The 21982-nt window shown below is 40.6% G+C and overlaps 2 protein-coding genes across 4 annotated transcripts in view; one reads left to right on the top strand and one right to left on the bottom strand.

The window, feature by feature from the left end:
* Positions 1 to 21982, bottom strand: part of si:ch211-278j3.3 (E3 ubiquitin-protein ligase RNF19B) — a 96697-nt gene that overhangs the window by 48649 nt on the left and 26066 nt on the right. The window lies entirely within an intron of this gene.
* The window catches only part of znf513a (zinc finger protein 513a), a 40276-nt gene that overhangs the window by 5914 nt on the left and 12380 nt on the right, over positions 1 to 21982 (top strand). The window contains exons 2-3 of one of the 2 annotated variants that reach the window (XM_062035007.1): positions 9999 to 10119; positions 10213 to 10347. In XM_062035007.1, coding sequence (XP_061890991.1) covers positions 10080 to 10119; positions 10213 to 10347 — 175 coding nt within the window. In that variant the 5' untranslated portion in view covers positions 9999 to 10079. Of the gene's footprint in view, positions 1 to 9998; positions 10120 to 10212; positions 10348 to 16725; positions 16767 to 21982 lie in introns of those variants that run through there. The other variant, XM_062035008.1, reaches the window with a different exon arrangement.

Genomic DNA, 21982 nt, shown 5'->3' with positions numbered 1-21982 from the left:
CAATCTGTGACGAGCACAAAAGTCCAATAACAAAACACCACTCGGGTTCAGATCCGGGCAGCCATTCTTCCCAATCACGCCTCTCCAGGTTTCACTGTCGCTGCCAAAATGAGCGTTGAAGTCCCCCAGTAGGACAAGGGAATCACCCGGGGGAGCGCTTTCCAGTACTCCCTCGAGTGTATCCAAAAAGGGTGGGTACTCTGAACTGCCGTTTGGTGCGTAAGCACAAACAACAGTCAGGACCTGTATCCCCCACCCGAAGGCGGAGGGAAGCTACCCTCTCGTCCACCGGATTGAACTCCAACGTGCAGGCTTTGAGCCGGGGGGGGGGCAACAAGAATTGCTACCCCAGCCCGTCGCCTCTCACTGCGTGCAACGCCAGTGTGGAAGAGAGTCCAGCCCCTCTCGAGAGAACTGGTTCCAGAGCCCTTGCTGTGTGTCGAAGTGAGTCCGACTATAACCAGCCGGAACTTCTCCACCTCGCGCACTAGCTCAGGCTCCTTCCCCTCCAGCGAGGTGACATTCCACGTCCCAAGAGCTAGTTTATGTAGCCAAGGATCGGACCGCCAAGTGCCCTGCCTTCAGCTGCCACCCAGCTCACAACGCACCCGACCTCTATGGCCCCTGCCATGAGTGGCGAGCCCATTGGAGGGGGGACCCATGTTGCCTCTTCGGGCTGTGCCCGGCCAGGCCCCAAGGGGACAGGCGCTCGCCATCGTGCCCCAACTCCGGGCCTGGCTCCTGGCCTGAACCGTGTCCGGGAGAGGGAAATTGAAGTCTCTGTTTTTGTAGTCCAATAGAAGTCTTCGAGCTGCTCTTTGTCTGATCCCTCACCTAAGACCTGTTTGTTTTGGGAGACCCTACTGGACAACATAGCTACTCGGATCGTTAGGACACGAAAACTCCTCTACCACGTGGTGGCAGCTCAGAGATCTAAATGTCTAAATAAAAATACTTAACTTTACAGCAAACTATCCATCAAATTATTAAAAATGACAATACATTTTACGTTGGTCTTTACAGCATATTACTGTAAATTTGAAAAAAACTACTACTGTTTTTTGCATTACAATTCTGTTGGCTGAGCTGCCAGTTTTTGACTCTAAAATCTACGGTTGTTATTTTTAACGGTGTATTACTGTAGATGGAAAAACGATACATTTGTTTTTACGGTAGAAAAACTGGCAGCTAAGTTGCCAGAATAAAAATAAAAAAAGTACTGTTTTTCCATTAACAATTTAATGTTGTAAAAACCTATTTAATAGTAAAATTCTGGCAACTAAGCTGACAGCTTTTTCCATAATAACAGAAGAAATGAATACATTAAAGAAATGGTTTGACAAAAACAGAATCTCAGTAAAACTAAAATAATGCTATTTGGTAACAGTAGAAGAGAAAGTCAAATACAAAAAATGAAATAGACATTGAAAGACTAAATTAAATCCAATTTCTATGCGTAATGATTGATGATAAAATGAACTGGCAATCTCATATAAAATATATACCATATAAAGTGGCAAGAAATACTGAACATCAATAATGAATAAAGCTAAATAGAAGCGGTAGAAAATGGACTAAAAATCACTTCATATTCTTTACTGCTCATGAGTATTATCATATCTTGAGTTATTGTGCAGAAATATGGGGAAATAACTACAAAAGTACACTTAATTCATTAACCATGTTACAAAAACGATCAGTTAGAATATTACATAATGTTGGATATAGAGAACATTCAAACCCTTTATTTATTGAATGGAAAATACTGAAATTTCACAATATAGTGAATTTGCAAACAGCTAAAATTATGCACAAAGCAAACTGCTCCCTAAGAATGTACAATAATTCTTCTCAACAAAAGAGGAAAAATACAACCTCAGAGAAAAATGTAACTTAAAACATTTGTATGCACGACCACCTTTTAGTTTCAGTATGTGGAATTAAATTATGGAATGGATTAAGTAAATAAATCAAACTACTGAAATGATCCAGTTTAAGAAACCATTCAAACTCAGTGTTTGCAAGTAAAAAGAAGAAGAACCATGAAAAACATTCCGAACTTATTGATAATCTTATTCATATCACTATATGAAATACAACTTATTTCACTGTTTATTATTTATTTTAATGTTATTATTTATGGAGTATCTTGTAAATAAATTGAGTACAGGAAGTAAACAAAAGTGTTAGCAATTGCTATGTAATGGAAAAGGGGTAGGATAAATAAGATCTCGTTCTTCCTACTCCTTTTCGAACAAGTTCAAAGGAAAAACTGGAAATTGTGATGTATCATGTTGTAATTGTATGCATGTGCAAAATAAGAAGTGGGAATCTTTGAGCACCTCACAATTCGATTACGATTCAGGAGCAATTTGATTAAAAATTGTTGTTGATGCATCTTTAATTTATGTATATTGATGCAGTTTTACATTTCTTTTTGTTTCACTAAATAAGTGTTTATCACTTGCAACTTTTAAAAACAGTGAATTTTTAAATAGAAAGTTAAATTAACTCCTATTACAATTATGCAAAACTGAAACATAAGTGCCCTAAAATAAAGCACATGGTCTGATCTCTCAGGGAGGTGGCCCGCTGCAGTCCGCCAAATTTTAGAACCGTCTGCATTACTTTATTTACAATAACTAAATACATTATTGTTTATTGACGTTTACTAATCGATTTTATAATCGTCCATGTCCGAATCGCCATGCATCTAAAAATCGATTTCCCCCACCTCTAATAACCATAACAAATTCTGTTTGACGCTTACAAGTCATAATCGCCTTCTTTCTTTTTAGACAATCGCTCTGTCTGCGCTCTGTTTTTCACAACTTTGTGTAGATACAGTACTAGTACTGTATATGTTGATAATGACAGCTGCAAATACTGCAAAAGTTAACGATTTTAGCTTTGCAGAGATGCTAACAGTTCCTTTTCCAGACAATATATTGTTGTGCTTTCCATTTATGACATTCTGGTTGTTACATAAAAACACTTGATATGAAGCACACCAACTATTGCAAGAAAACAGTTCTATGGCAAATTATAACTATCTGAACATAGGAGTTTAACGGTACACAAAAATTTTGGTTCGGTATGTACCTCGGTTTAGCGGTCATGGTTCGGTTCATTTTCGGTACAGTAAAAAAAATATATATATATACATTTTTTGGTTATTTGTTTACCAAATTTGTAAACAATGGCTTAATCCTTTTAACATTGGGAACACTATAATAATTCTGCCCAAAAATAGAAATAGCTCTATGTGTGATGGATGTGAGCCACCACTTGGCTGATCAGTGCAACAGCAGGCAGTCATGAATGCTAAGCATAACAATAACATACATTTACACACAGGGTCGATTGCCAGGGTCGATTGCCCCCCCCCCCCAGGCAGGGGCGCCGCTAGGGATTTTGGGCCCCATGAAAAGAATCTTTACAGGGCCCCCTGTATTATAATTTCATCATCATTAGGGGCCTCTCTGGGCCCCCCTCCATCATGGGCCCCTAGAATCTGTCTCCTTTACCCCCCCTTTTCGGCGCCCCTGGTAGCAGGTATGGCGAGGTAGTGTCTGGCTAACATGGCAGTAAGAGGATATATGGGCTCATTGTTCTTCCAACATAGAAGTGGGTCAAAACCTAGTTTTTAATGCAATATGGTTTTAAATCTGCTGCTATAAAAACACCAACGGCATTTGTTATTGCTTTAGCCCTGCCTGACTCGCCGAGGAGAGGCTGCTTGAATGCAGTGTTTGCACGACGCCCGTCTTTCTTTTCGTTGAAGCGATGTTCACTTGGGAGTGGTGCTGCTTCAAATGGGTTAGCATGTTTGACGTGTGTAGTAGAATTTCTGACCTTTGAACTATATTTCATGTCTGTCAAGAATGTACGCTCATTTCATTTCTCTTCTATTCTGTGCCATTGAATGGACCGGGTGTGGGACAAAGTTGAATATGAAGTCGTGCCAGCCTGTCTACAAGATGTTTTGATTGTGGGATTGGGATTTGAGTTTGTTATGGAACAGACAGGTCAAAACAACCAGACCGTGACGCACGAGGGAAACAGATTGACGCACGAAGAAACAGATAAAAATGGCCAGGAGACCAGGACTTGAGAGAGACTGCTTTTTGTGTGTCCTCCGGAGGACGACTGTTTGTTTGCAGGGACAAAACAATCCAACTTATGCACTATTGACTATGAGTAAATAAACTTTTGTACTAAATTCACTTTTGTTGCTGTTTAAGCTTTGGACAATCCACCGCAGAAGCATACCCTACTGCTGCTGAACAATGTCGGCAAACCACTTTCGTTTTGTTCGCCTCTCGTCCTCCATTGTTGTATCGCACCGCGAAGCCGAAGTGTTCCCAAACGGGAGATGTTAACGAGGCAAGAGGGTCTTCCAGCTCTGCCTTTTACATGTTGTCGTAGCCTAGGCTGACCATATTCTGAAATCCCAAAAAGAGGACACATATATGCGTGCCAAGGCGGGCAGCACTAGGTGAAAATTTGCCAACGATACTCGAACTTGCTTTATAAAGAATATCTTTATTTAAATAAAGCATTTTTTCTCCTCGGTTGACAGCAGTGTTGGCGCTAGGAATTTTCAAAATGGGGTCCCACAGTAAATTTTTGGGGTCCCACTTTTTTGTAAGCGTTTTCAATCAATCAATCAATCAATGTTTATTTATATAGCCCTAAATCACAAGTGTCTCAAAGGGCTGTACAAGCCACAACGACATCCTCGGTACAGAGCCCACATACGGGCAAGGAAAACTCACCCCAGTGGGACGTCAATGTGAATGACTATGAGAAACCTTGGAGAGGACCGCATATGTGGGTAACCCAAAAAATTATAAACGTATGCATTATCCTGTTATATCTCACATTCTATATTGTGTTTTGGAAAAAGGTTGTCATAAATGTTACTTAATTCATTAAAAAAAATAATAAAAAAAGAAAAAAAATGTGTATACATATGTAAATGTATTCAGTTATAAACATTCATTCACTTTCTTCTTTCCTTCATAGATCTAAACTTTACCGCTGCTGATATTTTTTTCTATACTTTCATTTAATAAGTTGTAGGTGTATTTATTTCGGTATAAAAGTGTAAAAAGTGTTTTGCTTCGGTCATTAAATGATGATAATGGTGTGCCAGGGCATACATACATTTTATATTTAACCCTTACATCTCTGGAGTCTACATCAACTTCAGATCTATTCCTCATTTTAAAATGTTTTAGTTTTTTATGTTGTTTTTTTGTTTGTTTGTTTTCCGCCCTTTTTTGTCAAACAAAACTATGTATTTAATGGCAAACACACAAAATATGCAAAATGTTCCACCAAAAATATTTTTCTAAGTGGAATATTTGATATGAAGTAAACTGAACCTTGGATAGGTCAATAATTCATAATAACATTGATTTTGATTCAATATTATGTTTTGAGCAATGACAGTTTAAAAGAAAAAAAACCCAGCTTTGTTTTATTAGTCAACATTGCAACTTTTTTTGAATTACATTTCACCTTTAAAGGCCTACTGAAATGAGATTTTCTTATTTAAACGGGGATAGCAGATCCATTCTATGTGTCATACTTGATAATTTTGCGATATTGCCATATTTTTGCAAAAAGGATTTAGTAGAGAACATCGACGATAAAGTTCGCAACTTTTGGTCGCTGATAAAAAAGCCTTGCCTGTACGGGAAGTAGCGTGACGTCACAGGTTGTGGAGCTCCTCACATCTGCACATTGTTTACAATCATGGCCACAAGCAGCGAGAGCGATTCGGACCCAGAAAGCGACGATTACCCCATTAATTTGAGCAAAGATGAAAGATTCGTGGATGAGGAAAGTGAGAGTGAAGGACTAGAGGGCAATGGAAGCGATTCAGATAGGGAAGATGCTGTGAAAGGCGGGTGGGACCTGATATTCAGCTGGGAATGACTAAAACAGTAAATAAACACAAGACATATATATACTCCGCTCTAACCAACTGAGCTAACCGGCCACGATGTATTAGCCACAACACAACCAGGCTTATATTTAATATGCCACAAATTAATCCAGCATAGCAAACACCTCCCCCCTCCCGTCCATATAACCCGCCAATACAAATCAAACACCCGCACAACACACTCAATCCCACAGCCCAAAGTACTGTTCATCTCCGCAAAGTTCATACAGCACATATATTTCCCCAAAGTTACGTACGTGACATGCACACAGCGGCACGCACGTACGGGCAAGCGATCAAATGTTTGGAAGCCGCAGCTGCGTTCTCACGGTAGCACGTATCCAACTCATAAAGTCCTCCTGGTAAGAGTCTCTGTTGTCCCATCTCCACAAGCATGCGGATCCAACTCAAAGTTCTCCTGGTAAGAGTCTCTGTTGTCCTAGGCCAATGGTAAAGCTTGTCCCAGGCCAATGGTAAAGCTTGACTGTCATCGTTCGGGAATGTAAACAATGAAACACCGGCTACGACGTAGCCGCTAAGTGTTTGTGTTGCTGCAGCCGGCCGCTAATACACCGCTTCCCACCTACAGCTTTCTTCTTTGCTGTCTTCATTGTTCATTAAACAAATTGCAAAAGATTCACCAACACAGATGTCCAGAATACTGTGGAATTTTGCGATGAAAACAGACGACTTAATAGCTGGCCACAATGCTGTCCCAAAATGTCCGCTACAATCCGTGACGTCACGCGCAAACGTCATCATACCGAGACATTTTCAGCAGGATATTTCGCCGTGGCTGTGGACGAGGCTAAGCATAGGGTGTGGGAGCAGTTCGGGGAATCCATGGAGAAGGACTATCGGGCGGCACCAAAGCTGTTCTGGAAGACCATACGGCACCTCAGGAGGGGGAAGCAGGGAACCATCCAAGCTGTGTACGGCAAGGATGGGACTTTGCTGACTTCAAGTGAGGAAGTCGTAGGGCGTTGGAAAGAGCACTTTGAGGAACTCCTGAACCCAAATACATCAGACACACCCTCCCTGATAGGAGCAGGGCCTGAGGATGATGGGGGATCGACGTCGATCTCTCGGAGTGAAGTCACTGAGGTAGTTAGACAACTCCACAGTGGCAAAGCTCCGGGGTTTGACGAGATCCGTCCAGAAATGCTGAAGGCTCTGGGTGTTGATGGGCTGTCTTGGTTGATACGCCTCAGATTCAAGAGGAGCAATGTGGATTCCGTCCTGGTCGTGGAACAACTGACCAACTCTTTACTCTTGCTGGAATCCTGGAGAAGGCCTGGGAGTATGCCTATCCAGTCTACATGTGCTTTGTGGATTTGGAGAAGGCGTATGACCGGGTCCCCCGGGAGATCTTGTGGGAGCTGCTGAGGGAGTACGGAGTGAGGGGAACCCTGCTGAGGGCCATCCAATCTCTGTACAACCAAAGCGAGAGATGTGTCCGGGTGCTTGGATATAAGTCTGATCCGTTTCCAGTGGGGGTTGTTCTCCGCCAGGGCTGCGCTCTGTCACCTATCCTGTTTGTGATTTTCATGGACAGGATTTCTAGGCGGAGTCGTGGCCATGGCGGAGAGGGTATACGTCTCGGGGGGCTAAGGGTTGCGTCACTGCTGTTTGCAGATGATGTGGTCCTGATGGCACCTTCGGTTCGTGACCTTCAGCTCTCACTGGATCGGTTCGCAGCCGAGTGTTCAGCGGCTGGAATGAGGATCAGCATCTCCAAATCTGAGGCCATGGTTCTCAGCAGGAAACCGATGGTTTGTACAGTCCGGGTAGGGGACGAGACTCTGTCCCAGGTGGAGGAGTTTAAGTATCTCGGGGTCTTGTTCACGAGTGAGGGAAAGATGGAGAAGGAAATCAGCCGGAGAATCGGAGCAGCTGGGGCAGTATTGCAGTCTCTCTGCCGCACTGTTGTGACGAAACGGGAGCTGAGCCAGAAGGCAAAGCTCTCGGTCTACCGAGCTATCTACATTCCTACTCTCACCTATGGTCATGAAGTGTGGGTAATGACCGAAAGAATAAGTTCGCGGATACAAGCGGCCGAAATGAGTTTCCTCAGAAGGGTGGCTGGCATCTCCCTTAGAGATAGGGTGAGAAGTTCAGTCACCCGAGAGAGACTCGGAGTAGAGCCGCTGCTCCTTCGCTTGGAAAGGAGCCAGCTTAGGTGGTTCGGGCATCTCGTGCGGATGCCTCACGAGCGTCTCCCTAGGGAGGTCCTCGTTGCACGTCCCACTGGGAGGAGACCCCGCGGCAGGCCAAGGACCAGATGGGGGAATTATATCTCCTCTCTGACCTGGGAACGCTTCGGGATTCCCCAGGAGGAAGTCGCAAATGTTGCTCTGGAGAGGGAAGTCTGGGGATCCCTGCTGGAGCTGTTGTCCCCGCGACCCGATTCCGGATAAGCGGTTGAAGATGGATTTCGCGGGAAATTTAAAATTGCACTTTACTAATCTAACCCGGCCGTATTGGCATGTGTTGCAATGTTAAGATTTCATCATTGATCAGACTGCGTGGTCGGTAGTAGTGGGTTTCAGTAGGCCTTTAAGCTTCTTTATTTCACTTTTGTTATGTTTTTGTTTATTTTAATAGTTATTTTAGAATGTGCCATGGGCCTTTAAAACATTAGCTGTGGGCTGCAAATGGCCTCCGGGGCACACTTTTGACACCCCTGCTATAGATAATAAAAAATTAAATCTGATAAATCTATCGATAAAAAGCAGAGCCTGGCGACGCATGCGCGTTTATCATAACTCTCTCACTCACTCTGTCTCTGCCCCTCCCTCACGAATGCTGCTGCGCGCACAATTTGTTTTGTTTTTAACCCCTTCTTAACCCTGAACGTAAATAGAAAATACACGCAACCCTAACTCAAAATGCCGGACATTTGAGGCATTTAAAAAACTCCGCCCGGACAGCCCCGCAAAAGAGGACATGTCCGGTGAAAAGAGGACGTATGGTCAGTCTATCGTAGCCCGGTCGCTGCTAGCAACGTGCGGTATGCTACTTAATATGTCCATGTGGAAACTCGTTCGGTACACCTCCGAACCGAACCAAAACCCCCATACCGAAACGGTTCAATACAAATACACGTACCGTTACACCCCTATCTGAACATAACTTAAACTACTTCTTCCGCCACATCAGACGGTGACGACAATGCAATATGAAGTAGAAACGATAAAATATCGAATATTAAGAGTATGTGAAAGTTCGACACATACCTTGTTTACTTCCCTGACAACCTCCTTTAAGGTTTTGTAATCAGAAATATCAAGCCACTGAAATGCACCAACAATGGGGAAGTGTGGAGAGAGTGTTTTGCAAATCACCCATAATGCACTGTAGTGAATTTACATATTTGTAATTTTAAATGATATATAGTAATTTAAAGTTGTTTTATAATGTCCACAAAGTTCAATGAGCAGGTGGAGTGTTATGTGCGACCGCATGTTGTCTTTATTTGTTGGTTATAAGTAATGTATACCATGAGTGGGAGAAGTTGTTTGGATTGGGTCATATAAATTGATGGTGTGCTCGAGTCCCTTCCAAATGAAACTCTTCATTGACTATCATTCCTAACTTCACCCACAAGAGGGCGTAAACATCACTCCATATTTATTTATTGATTTACAGGGAACTAAATTTAGGCAGGAACACGCCACGGCCCAATCTTTTTGTAAAGCTTGTGATGTCTCACGGGCTGCACACCTAAGACGCCGGTGGGCCGCACTTGGCCTGTGTGCCATAGTTTGGACACCTTGCACTTTTGTTGTGTGCAGGTTGTGCCGAAAATAATGTACCATCATAATGTCTGTTTATAGCGAGTAAGGAGGACTGAAACAGACGGTGTAGTGGAGCCTTTGCGAATAAATTACAGCAATGTTTTTAATCAAGGTTAATAGTAAAACAGATTAATCGTTGCATCCCTAATCTCAGCCGGTGGCCCCCTGTGGAGAGAAGTTTGGACATTCGATGTTCCGCCATATGGTGATGCTTACGCCTCTCTCACATTCATTTTCTTTGACAGAATTGCGAGAAAATCCCTACGCTGATCTAATGGTCGTGGAGGTCTGCAGGAAGACGTTACAAATGAGAGGCTGACTGGAAGATGCCAAGAAAAAAACAGCTGAATCCACAAGCAGTCAAGTGTAAGTCAGTCATAAAGATTTGCTTGATGATTATTATATTGTAAAGACCTAAACAATTAATAGCAGCAGCTAACCTTCATAATCTCGTGGCAGCGGATTCTAAAGATGTTGTAGCCGCCAAAATTCCAGGAAACCTCGCCTTTGAAACAGACTTCCTTCTGGAACACGGGCTTCACTTTGCTGATCCTTATCCTGACAACAAATTTCTAGGCTTGGAAAGGTTTTCAGGTTGGTTTTAACGTCGCAAAACTTTCTTGTTTGTGTGTAAGTGTGTGTGTCAGTGTATGTACCGTATTTTTCGGACTATAAGGCGCACTTAAAATTATTTTATTTTCTCAAAAGTCGACAGTGCGCCTTATAACCCGGTGCGCCTAATGTACGTCATAATTCTGGTTGTGCTCATTGACTTCAAAGCAATTTTATTTGGTACATGGTGTAATGATAAGTGTGACCAGTAGATTGCAGTCATACATAAGAGATAGATACGTGTAGACTGCAATATGATGGCAGTAAACAACACCAAAACTTTAAATGTTCCATTGGGAATATAGAACATTACACACAGCACTCAAAAATCTGTCAAAATGTTTTAGTATGACTTTGAAGCCGCACCACTTGATGGATTGTTGGCCCATTACAGCTACCGTAGTCAGAAATACAAGTATTACCGTATTTTACGGACTATAAGGCGCACTTAAAATTAATGCGCCTAACAACCTACTACACTTAATTTACGGAATAATTCTGGTTTTGCTCACCGACCTCAAAACAATTTTATTTGGTACAAGGTGTAATGACAGGTGTGGCCAGTAGATGGTAGTCACACATGAGATACGTGGTAAGAGGTATGATGGCAATATCACTCAAGTAAACAACACCAACATTTTATATGTTCCATTGAAAATATAGAACATTACACACGGCGCTCAAAAATCTATCAAAATGTTTTAGTACGACTTTGGTAAGCTATGAAGCCGCTCCGTTTGGTGGATTGTCGGTGCATTAAACATTTGAGTATTATTATGGTGTGTGTATAAGGTAAGACATATTATCTGGCGTTTTGTTTCGCAATATTAAGCAAAAGCAACTTTTCTTACCTTCTGATCTGTATTTGGGATCTTCATAAATCATGAAAAATTGCGCACGTTCGCCTTTGTAGTCCGTGCCAACTACGTAATCAATAGGCTTCTTCTTTTTCTCTATCTTCTTGTTATGGGACATTCATCCTCCGCTTTTGCCATTTCTAATATAAAGTAGTGTAAAGTTCTTACTTATATCTGTCAGTAAACTCGCCATGAAAGCGCTAAAACATACCTGTGTATGTTACATTATTCACCCAAGTACCTTTAGTTATTAGAGAGTTCCGGTCGGACGGTTTTTCACGGGACACGGCCTTGTTGTTGTTTCCGGATGAGAAGATGCTGCTCCGTGAAGTAAAGTCTGAATGTCATTAAAACAGTTAGCTCCATCTTTTGACACTTCTTCCACTCCCGTCCTTGCACGCTACACCGCTACAACAAAGATGACGGGGAGAAGACTCTGTCGAAGGTGAGCCACGTAAATAAGACGGCCCACAAAACGGCGCATCCTAAAGCAACTGTCAGAAAGCGACTTGAAGATGATCTGTAAAACATAATCTATGCAACATTTTGACCAAAGAACCACCATTACATGTTATGTAGACCACAAGGAAGTGTTTCACATTTAGAAAAAATAATAATAATATGACCCCTTTAATGCGCCTTATAATCTGGTGCGCCATTTATATGAAAAAAGGCCTGAATAAACCCGCTCATCGGCAGTGCGCCTTATAATCCGGTGTGCCCTATGGTCCAGAAAATACGGTAAATCACATGGAGACATCATTAACTGCACCTAGGGCAGTCCCTCTCAAATAGTGGGGCGGGGCCCCCTGGAGGTGCGCAGTGCGATGCCGGGAGGGAGGTGGGCGTGTGACCCCCAGGGAACATTCTATATCTGTATCATGCTTCAAACCCTGCTCCGAAAAGCTGTGCATGGCAAAACGTGCTAATAGTAGACATGCATCCTGACTTCCTCCTAGGTTTCTAGGCTGGTGACATTTTTTTAAATAGTTTAATTAAAGATGTTTATATTTTTATTTCAGGAAAGTTGATGCACTTAAAAATGTTTCTGTTAAACTAAAAATAATGTTGATTAAATGATTCTTTGAAAGTTGATCTGTATTTCTTTAATGGTAATAAGGATACAATGTTAGGCAGAGGTGTACTTACAACAATTTTTTAGACAAATGAGTTGAAAAGGTTTCTTTGTCCTAAGGGGGTGAGGCGTACCAGAAAATAATTGAGAAGCACTGATGGAGGGGTGGGGGTGTTCCAATATGTTACCGATATTGCCTATTGACTGTTAGCAATCTGATACGATATCAGCACAAGTAATGCACACTTGTACTTATTTTGTAGCGTGAAATGTTAGAAAAGGCTTGATCAAGTGATATGTTGTTGTGATCACTTTGGCGCTGCAGGCTGGATTCTGCTGCTGCTGGGTAGGAGGGCTTGAGCCAAGTCTGTAATGGACAGCATACTATAGTCACAGTTTGTTTTCTCACACTTCTGAGTAGGGTTGTGCGATTATGGCCAAAATAGTAATCATGATTATTTTTATGAATATTCAAATCATGGTTATCAATCACAGTGTTTCCCAGAGGTCGGCAATTTACTTGCAGTAATGGGGGCCTAGGTGGTGGGGGTTGGTGTGAACGTGACATTGTGTAATTTGTACTGAAATAAAGGCAAATCTTTAGTGTTTTTGTAAATTGCTAATGTTAACAATTAATCATTTTTCTCATTACACGTTGCCTTTTGCTCTATCCCTTTTTTATTTTTTTTTCAGGGCCATAAAACACAGCCACATTCCAGCTTGACCTCATCATACATTTGATCGTTTGTAGTGTGAAATGTGTATTAGATGACAAAATACAAAAATATAGCAATATTTTTAGTGTAACGATTGTACTCACGTTATAGAGTCTTCAATTAACAATTACATTTACGTATCCAGACTCTATGTGGCATGATGGCTAGCTGTTAGTCCTGCCAGTATCACTGTAAGGCAGACTGTTAAGCTCTTCAATCTGGCCCGCCGGACTTTCCCAAATAATTTTTTTAGATCTTTAAGTAGGAAACTGTAGCTGCCATTATGATGTGCAGTGATGTTTTCAAATGACCGTAAGTCTTGAACTATACAAAGTATTTCAATGGTTGGAATCTGCGCTTTTGCATGATATACTAGTTACGATGGTAATCTAATTAGTTACTATGGTAATCTACGTCACAGCAGCTCAGACGAGGCACCAAGCAGTGTGGGTGGGAAGCGTTTCCACAGAGTGTTTCCAGAGCGGCCAGCCTAAAATGTGGGTGTCAGGGACAGACGTGGAAGGAGATTTTTACAACAAAGTTCTAAAGCTTAATGATATATCAGATTGTAAGTGGGTTTTTTTTTACCCTTCATGTTCATATTTCGCTGTTTGTTGCATTTTTGTTGCGTTTCGCTTGATTGCAAAATATGTCGATCGAAAGGGTGACGTTGATATGTTGTCAATATTCAGTGTTTTATCCTTCTTGTAAATCCCACATTCTTTATTTCCACGTACATTCTGGGTGTCTCATTCATTAAAAAAAATTACATTTTCTGTTTTTTAAGGCGGTGTCATAACGTTTTTAGCTTTCTATCAAACATTATTGTGAGTTTTTGTATTAGTGTATTAATATATTTATACATAGATAGATGGATATACCAGCCCCCAGACACATTTTTTTCTCTAAATTTGGCCCCCCGAGTCAAAATAATTTCTCAGGCCTGACGTATATTGTCTATATTGAGCGAACACTTGCTGAAGTCCAAACCTCTTATCGCCGAATAATAACAGCCATGTCACCCAAAGCAACCATTGTTGCATGAACCGTTGGTTCACAGGAGTATTATCTAGAAAGAAACAGGCACAATTGAAAGTAAGCACTTAACATTTTGTTAAATGTCTGCTGTGCATGACAGCTGAGAAGTTTCTTTTTGAACAACTTCAACTTTTGTGTGTGTGCGTGCGTGCATGCTTGCGTGTACATGTGATTTCTGCATGCTGTTTTAACATGTTTGGCTTCATGCTGTTAAATGCTAATACAATGTTGAGGTTCAATGTTGGTAATGCATTGTGTGATAATGATGATGATGTCTGATGAATATTCATTGTCACTTATGTTTTTGCTGGTTGTCCTCTCCCAAAATTATACCTGTTAATTTCCACAATTTTCGATACTTATTCAATACAACGATAAAAAACCCACAATAGTCAGTGTATGTTTTGGCATTTCAATTTTCTTTACATAAAAGGAAATTGAAAATCAAAAAACAATTGGTTTATTTGAAGTTATTTTCAAAAGAGAAAATAACCTATAAGCTAACCTGCAAAACAGCACCACGCACATAACACGGTGTTGATGATATTGATTGGCTGCATGTAACCCCATTACTATGTAACGACATAGCAGTTAGTTTGTGTGGTGTTGGGGTTTACGACTGTGTGGCCTTGAACGCATCAGTGTCAGCCGAGTGTGCGTGTTGACTCAAGTGAGAGAGCGAGAACGCTTACATGTTTGGCAAACTTCCAGATGCAGACTCAAAGTTTTGCGATCGCAGATAACGTGTAAACATAGGTGTGTAAATGTGATCACAGATCACTCTGAGACAGCACACAGAGTTGGACTAAATGATTTTAAAAAATGAATTCAGTGTAGTGCTTTTGATATCAAATTTATTTAAGGTCAAGGTCAAGGTTCAACTTTATTGTCCCCGCGGGGAAATTTGTCTTGGGCACAGTGCATCATTGCTTTCTTAACATACCCAAAAACAACAGAACAAAAACACAAGCGCAGACACAACTACAACCAGACAACTAACATTTAAACATCAGAACATGGAGCTTGATAGACATAGGTGGCACTTTGATGTAGGCATAAAATCTACAGTATGGAGATAAAGATAAAGTGCCAGTGTGCATTGCACTAGAGCTCATAGATAAAGTGCTATGTGCTAAAGTGCTTAGTTCTAAAGTGCTATGTGCTAAAAAAAAAAGTGCTAACCTATATATTAACATTCTATTGCACCTTGTTGGTCAGCTTAATGGAGGCTGGGACAAATGATAATTTAAGGCGGTTCGATTTGCATAGTGGGACCCGGAGTCTTCTCCCTGATGGCAGGGTTCTATATTCAGGGAAGAGTGGGTGTTGTGAGCTGGAAATAATTTTCTTAGCTTTTTTCCTAACTGCCTGCTCATAGATGCTCTGTATAAGCATCATTTAGATGCTTATTTAATTACATTACACAAATATTTAATATCTATATAAGTACACACACGGTACAGGCAAAAAGTTTGGACACACCTTCTCATTCAATGCGTTTTTTTAATTTTCATGACTATTTACATAGTAGATTGTCACTGAAGGCATCAAAACTATGAATGAACACATGTGGAGTTATGTACTTAACAAAAAAAGGTCAAATAACTGAAATATGTTTTGTATGTTTTGCATTCTCTTGATGAGCTTCAAGAGGTCGTCACCTGAAATGGTTTTCACTTCACAGGTGTGCTTGAAGCTCATGGAGAGAATGCCAACAGTGTACAAAGCAGTAATCAGAGCAAAGGGTGGCTATTTTGAAGAAACTACAATATAAAACATGTTTTCAGTTATTTCACCTTTTTTTTGTTAAGTACATAACTCCACATGTGTTCATTCATAGTTTTGATGCCTTCTGTGACAATCTATAATTTAAATAGTCATTAAAATAAAGAAAAAGCATTGAATGAGAAGGTGTGTCCAAACTTTTGGCCTGTACTGTATATTGTGTGTGTATATGGAGGAGGGTTTTCAAGCTATTGCTCCTCCTTGGCAATATCACTGACCATGACTGCTGCTGGGAAAAAGGCTGCATTGTTAACTAAGTTGAGACTATGTTGCCAGGCAGTTACACATCCTGTCCTCTGTACCACACAGACAAAAAATCAGATTACGAATACATGCACCGTTCCAATCCTAAGAACAATGGCGTATGTTTTTTTTTTTATGGTCAGTATGCAAAACAAGTGTCCAAAATACATAGAATAGTTTTCCACACCTTGTTTGTGATGTGTGTATTCTGGGTGAAATGATGAGATGGAAACAGCGTCTCTTATTTCCCAGCATGCTTCTTTCATCATGGAAAGCAAGAGCAAGGCTATGTGACGCCATTATTATATAAGGGTCGTAAAAAAGTACCACCATTACCATCAAGGACACTATCACGAGAGGGCATCTATTCATCATCATCATCATCATCATCATCATCATCATCATCATGTGCTGTTGCCTCTGCTATTGCCATTATCATTACCCCATCATCATCATCACCATTACCATCAGCTGCAGCCACACTATCATCATCATCATCATCATCATCAGTCTCTGTAATCATTCTGGGGTGGGGTGCATGACCAAAAAGGGTTGTCTGGACTCTCCTCACATTGTCACTTCACATCTGTGAGAGGAAAGTCGCTTTTCCTGCGCTCTAAGAACAAGGCCCTTTTTGTTTTTGCAGGCTTTCGTCCGACGGCAATCTTTGGTTGATCTTAACAGAGCGTGAGTATGAATTGTGAAGTTGCGTCTTTGCAAGTTGACTTAGGAGTGCGGGCGCTTGAAAGTGTTTTGATGTCGTGGCGTATGTCACAGTGATGTCGCGATTGTTGCATGTTCTTTTTGGCTTTTATCTCAAAGGGTTTGCCGTTTTCATCACTGTTTGGCTCAGGGTGGGACAAAGAACATTTTTTTACCCTGGGCAATATTGTCAGGTTTTTCTTTCATTTTGTAGCAAATAATGTTTAAAATCCAATGGCAACATTCAGGCAGGAGGTAAGTTTTGATTCCTTTGGCTCACCCAATAAGTGTGCTTCAAAAGTCAAACATTGACGGGTAAAATGGGTATTTAATTTGGAACATATCCAAAGCATATTTTATATTGGGGAACATAGTTAAAACCCAAAATATACTCAAAATATCAAATTGCTGCTCTACAATTCCTGCCTACTTTTGTCTTATCCAATACAACAGTCATAAAACTATTATTGAAAACATGGTAAGTAACTTAATACCATTACAAAGTTTAAAACAGTCCTTAAGCCCCGCCCACTTTCTGCCGTGCCAATCACAAGGCTTCTTGTTCAAGTTATTTCATCAATTGCATCCATAAAAACAAAATGACACATACAGAGCACAACAACCTAATGTCAAAATATTATAAAAGCGTTTTTAAATTCCAAAAAACTAAGTTAGAAAAGTAGAAATTAAATGTACCAGTCGAGTCTTGTGTGATTTGTGCAGTCGTTTTTGGGGGCTGAATTTGTCACTTACTACTCAGCCAATCACAAAGCCCCATTTACGTATCATTTTATTATGTCACTGTTTGCTGTTGTGTGTGTGATCTACTAAGACTTCATGTACGATTGATACCAAATGCAAAAGTGAGGATTTTGCTTGTACTGTCATCATGGAGATAGTCATTTATGGCATGTGCTCCAACCTGTGGTGTTGTCAACATTATGGCATGTGCTCAAACCTGTGGTGTTGTCAACATTATGGCAAGGTCTCCAACCTGTGATGTTGTCAACATTATGGCATGTGCTCCATGTGGTGTTGTCATGTTGACATGCAGCTATATGACAAAACAAATTTATCACAGTTAATTTTTTTGTATCATCCGATCTTGTTTAATGTTACAATTTTTTTTAATTGAAGCGGATTGTCCCGTGCAGGATTATAGAGAGCACTGTTGCATCCCTGCTGTTTACTACTCGGTATCATGTAACAAACATTTCCACCATGTTTGATGGAAGTAATATATACTGACAACTGTCATTTTGTCCATATATATCATTGTGTTTACGAGAGGTGCAACAGTGCAGGTAACCCACGCTACGGTCCGTACCTGGTTTTAGGGCCTTGGTTTTGCTTATTTTTTGGTATGTTTTGTGGGGGTAAAGAACAACTTTTTTGCCTCAAAGTTATGTTGTTGTTTTTTGCTTGTCATCACAAACATTCTGCAGTAAACAAAGTATCAGTGGTGTGTTGAATACTATAAGACTTTTACTTCAAGTTGACATTTACGAAACAACACTTTCAAATGATAAATTATTGTTTTCTTTAATGACTTGTGTACATCAGTGCTTATCACCAGTGCTTTGACAAACAACAAGTTGGAGTTTTTAAAACTCAAATTCAGTGTCTTATATTGAATGAAAATACATTAATGTGCAGTTTGAGGTACTTTTAAAATAATGTATACCACGGGTGCCCCCACTTTTTCTGCAGGCGAGCTACTTTTCAATTGACCAAGTCTAGGGGATCAACCTCATTCATATATATAATTTATATTTATTTACCACACTTTCAAATGGAGAAGAAAAGTTGTCCTTTCTGTCCAATGCCACATGAAAGTGGTTGGTTTTTGCCATATTTTTTGTCCAGCTTCCATACTCCTTTTTGTACACTTTACAAGAAATACGTTGACGACAAAACTCCGTAGCTTGCTAGCTTGTGCGCGCCAGCTTTGAGACTCTTATTTTGTTAGCGCAGGCAGGATGGAGCAGCTCTTCAATAAAAGAGCTGCTTCACAATTGAAGACAGGAACTGTGCAGTCAGTCTTTAGAGTTTTGACTGACGGCAGGTACGGCACGAGCATCTGTTGAAATAAAAAGTGTTTCTCGCCTTCCTGTTGGTCATTTTTTCTTAATGAGCTCACAGCAGCCAACGTCATGTCACAAGACACTCTGATGCCGTGAATGTCAATTAAGTGACGAAAGTGACGTCTTGGTGAAGATTGATCGCTAATTCTTAGGTCTATTTTTTAATGCCTATCTGGCGATCGACTGACACACCCTCTGCGATCGACCGCTAGCTCGCCATCAACGTAATGGGCATCCCTGATGTATACCAACACATCAAACATGTTTACTGATTACAGGAACAAAATGTTTTGTTTTTTTAATCCGCAAACAAGAACACAAAGTGCAGTTTTTTTTTGTACATGTTATATCAGAGGAGTTTAATCTTTGCAGACACGTAAACAAAGTCTGATTAAAAATATTTAGATATAAAATTGCCTTTTATGATTAAATTAGTGGTTGTGCTGATTCTCCCAGTCAGGACCAATACAGTCACATGTATGTTCTGAGTGCCTGCAAGTCCGCATTCAGGGCAGGATTACTGGTGTGCTGCAGCAGATAGGGAAAGTAAAGTGTGTCACTTAAGTCGCTGCTCCTTTTAATGCTAGTGTTAGTCATATTTATTGTATTTGTTCTTCTGGGCAGCACTTGCACTTGCAGCTGTGTAAGGGGGAAGAGAGACAACACTGATTGAACATTAGTTACGTACGTCGTGAGGGGACGGACTTTTGCAACGGTGGAACGAGAGGTCGCACACGGACACACTTTCACACAAACGTTCACAAACGCACACATTCACAGTCAATAAAGGTGGATTGTTCCGTGCAGGATTATACCAAGCATTGTTGCTTCCCTACTGTTTACTACTGCGGTAACTTGTAAAATACTTTCCCGTAGAGATGTCCGATAATATCGGGCTGCCGATAATATCGGGCTGCCGATAAATGCTTTAAAATGTAATATCGGAAATGATCGGTATCGGTTTCAAAAAGTAAAATTTATGACTTTTTAAAACGCCGCTGTACGGAGTGGTACACGGACATAGGGAGTAATACAGAGCGCCAATAAATCTTAAAGGCACTGCCTTTGCGTGCCGGCCCAATCACACACACAAGTGAATGCAAAGCATACTTGGTCAACAGCCATACAGGTCACACTGAGGGTGGCCGTATAAACAACTTTAACACTGTTACAAATATGCGCCACACTAAACAAGAATGACAAACAGAGGGTGGCCGTATAAACAACTTTAACACTGTTACAAATATGCGCCACACCAAACAAGAATGACAAACACATTTCGGGAAAACATCCGCACCGTAACACAACATAAACACAACAGAACAAATACCCAGAACCCCTTGCAGCACTAACTCTTCCGGGATGCTACAATATACACGCCCCGCCACCCCCTACCAAACCCCGCCCACCTCAACCTCCTCATGCTCTCTCAGGGAGAGCATGTCCCAAATTCCAAGCTGCTGTTTTGAGGCATGTTAAAAAAAACAATGCACTTTGTGACTTCAATAATAAATATGGCAGTGCCATGTTGGCATTTTTTTCCATAACTTGAGTTGATTTATTTTGGAAAACCTTGTTACCCGTATTTTTCGAACTATAAGTCGCAGTTTTTTTCATAGTTTGGCCGGGGGTGCGACTTATACTCAGGAGCGACTTATGTGTGAAATTATTAACACGTAAAATATCAAATATTATTTAGCTCATTCACGTAAGAGACTAGACGTATAAGATTTCATCGGATTTAGTGATTAGGAGTGACAGATTGTTTGGTAAACGTATAGCATGTTCTATATGTTATAGTTATTTGAATGACTCTTACCATAATATGTTACGTTAACATACCAGGCACGTTCTCAGTTGGTTATTTATGCGTCATATAACGTACACTTATTCAGCCTGTTGTTCACTATTCTTTATTTTAAATTGCCTTTCAAATGTCTATTCTTGGTGTTGGGTTTTATCAAATAGATTTCCCCAAAAAATGCGACTTATACTCCAGTGCAACTTATATATGTTTTTTTCTTTCTTTATTATGCATTTTCGGCCGGTGCGACTTATACTCTGGAGCGACTTATACTCCGAAAATACGGTACATTGTTTAATGCGTCCAGCAGGGCATCACAACAAAATTAGGCATAATAATATGTTAATTCCACGACTGTATATATCGGTATCGGTTGATATTGGAATCGGTAATTAAGAGTTGGACAATATCGGAATATCGGATATTGGCAAAAAACCATTATCGGACATCTCTACTTTTCCGCCATGTTTGATCGTAGAAAAATGCTATCAGATGATCACCGTGATCGAACTCAAAAGTAATTGAGATCAAGATCATATAATCGCCCAGCCCTACATGCAGCCCACAAATATAATATGTTCTTCCTTTTCTCAGCTATATTGAAACATGATGGAGACCAGGGGGGCCCACACTTTTTCAGCAAGCGAGCGAGCTACTTTTCAAATGACCAAGTCGAGGTGATCTACGTGGTGCGTGGACAGCCGAAGGCACACCTGTGCAAGAATCATGTGGTTTAATCAGCCACACCTGTGAAATGCTCACTAACACAGATTTAGACACATCTGTGAACAATATTTGAGAGGAATATACCTAGTGCCACATTTATATACTAAAAGTTTTAGATCTTTGAGTTCAACTAACGTATGTATGTGTATCAGTATGTGTATGTACAGTATGTATTAGGGCTGTCAAACGATTAAAATATTAATCGTGATTAATCTCATATTGTTTCACAGTTAAGTCAAAATGATTGCGATTAATCGCAGATGGGTATAATTTTTCATCATTAATAAGTACCCTAGACAGATCATCTTCAGGGGTGATTTTCCGTGATTGTGCACGTAAACCCTCAGTAGAACAGGACCTAGATGTTAATGATGTAGTAGTAATGACTCCTAGTACACTGACTGTTGGTGATGTACTAACGGTAGTAATTGTGACTAGTAGTAGATGTAGTAAACCTACACAAATGGGTGTTGATGAAGTATTAGTAGAGGTAGTAGTACTTACACTAATGGGTGTAAATGATGTAGTATTATATGTAGAAGTACCTGCACTAATGGATGTAAATGATGTAGTATATGTAGCAGTAC

This window comes from Entelurus aequoreus, linkage group LG23 (assembly GCF_033978785.1).
Source record: "Entelurus aequoreus isolate RoL-2023_Sb linkage group LG23, RoL_Eaeq_v1.1, whole genome shotgun sequence".
NCBI classification, from domain to species: Eukaryota; Metazoa; Chordata; class Actinopteri; order Syngnathiformes; family Syngnathidae; genus Entelurus; species Entelurus aequoreus.
This window is presented reverse-complemented; position numbering and strand designations above follow the sequence as displayed.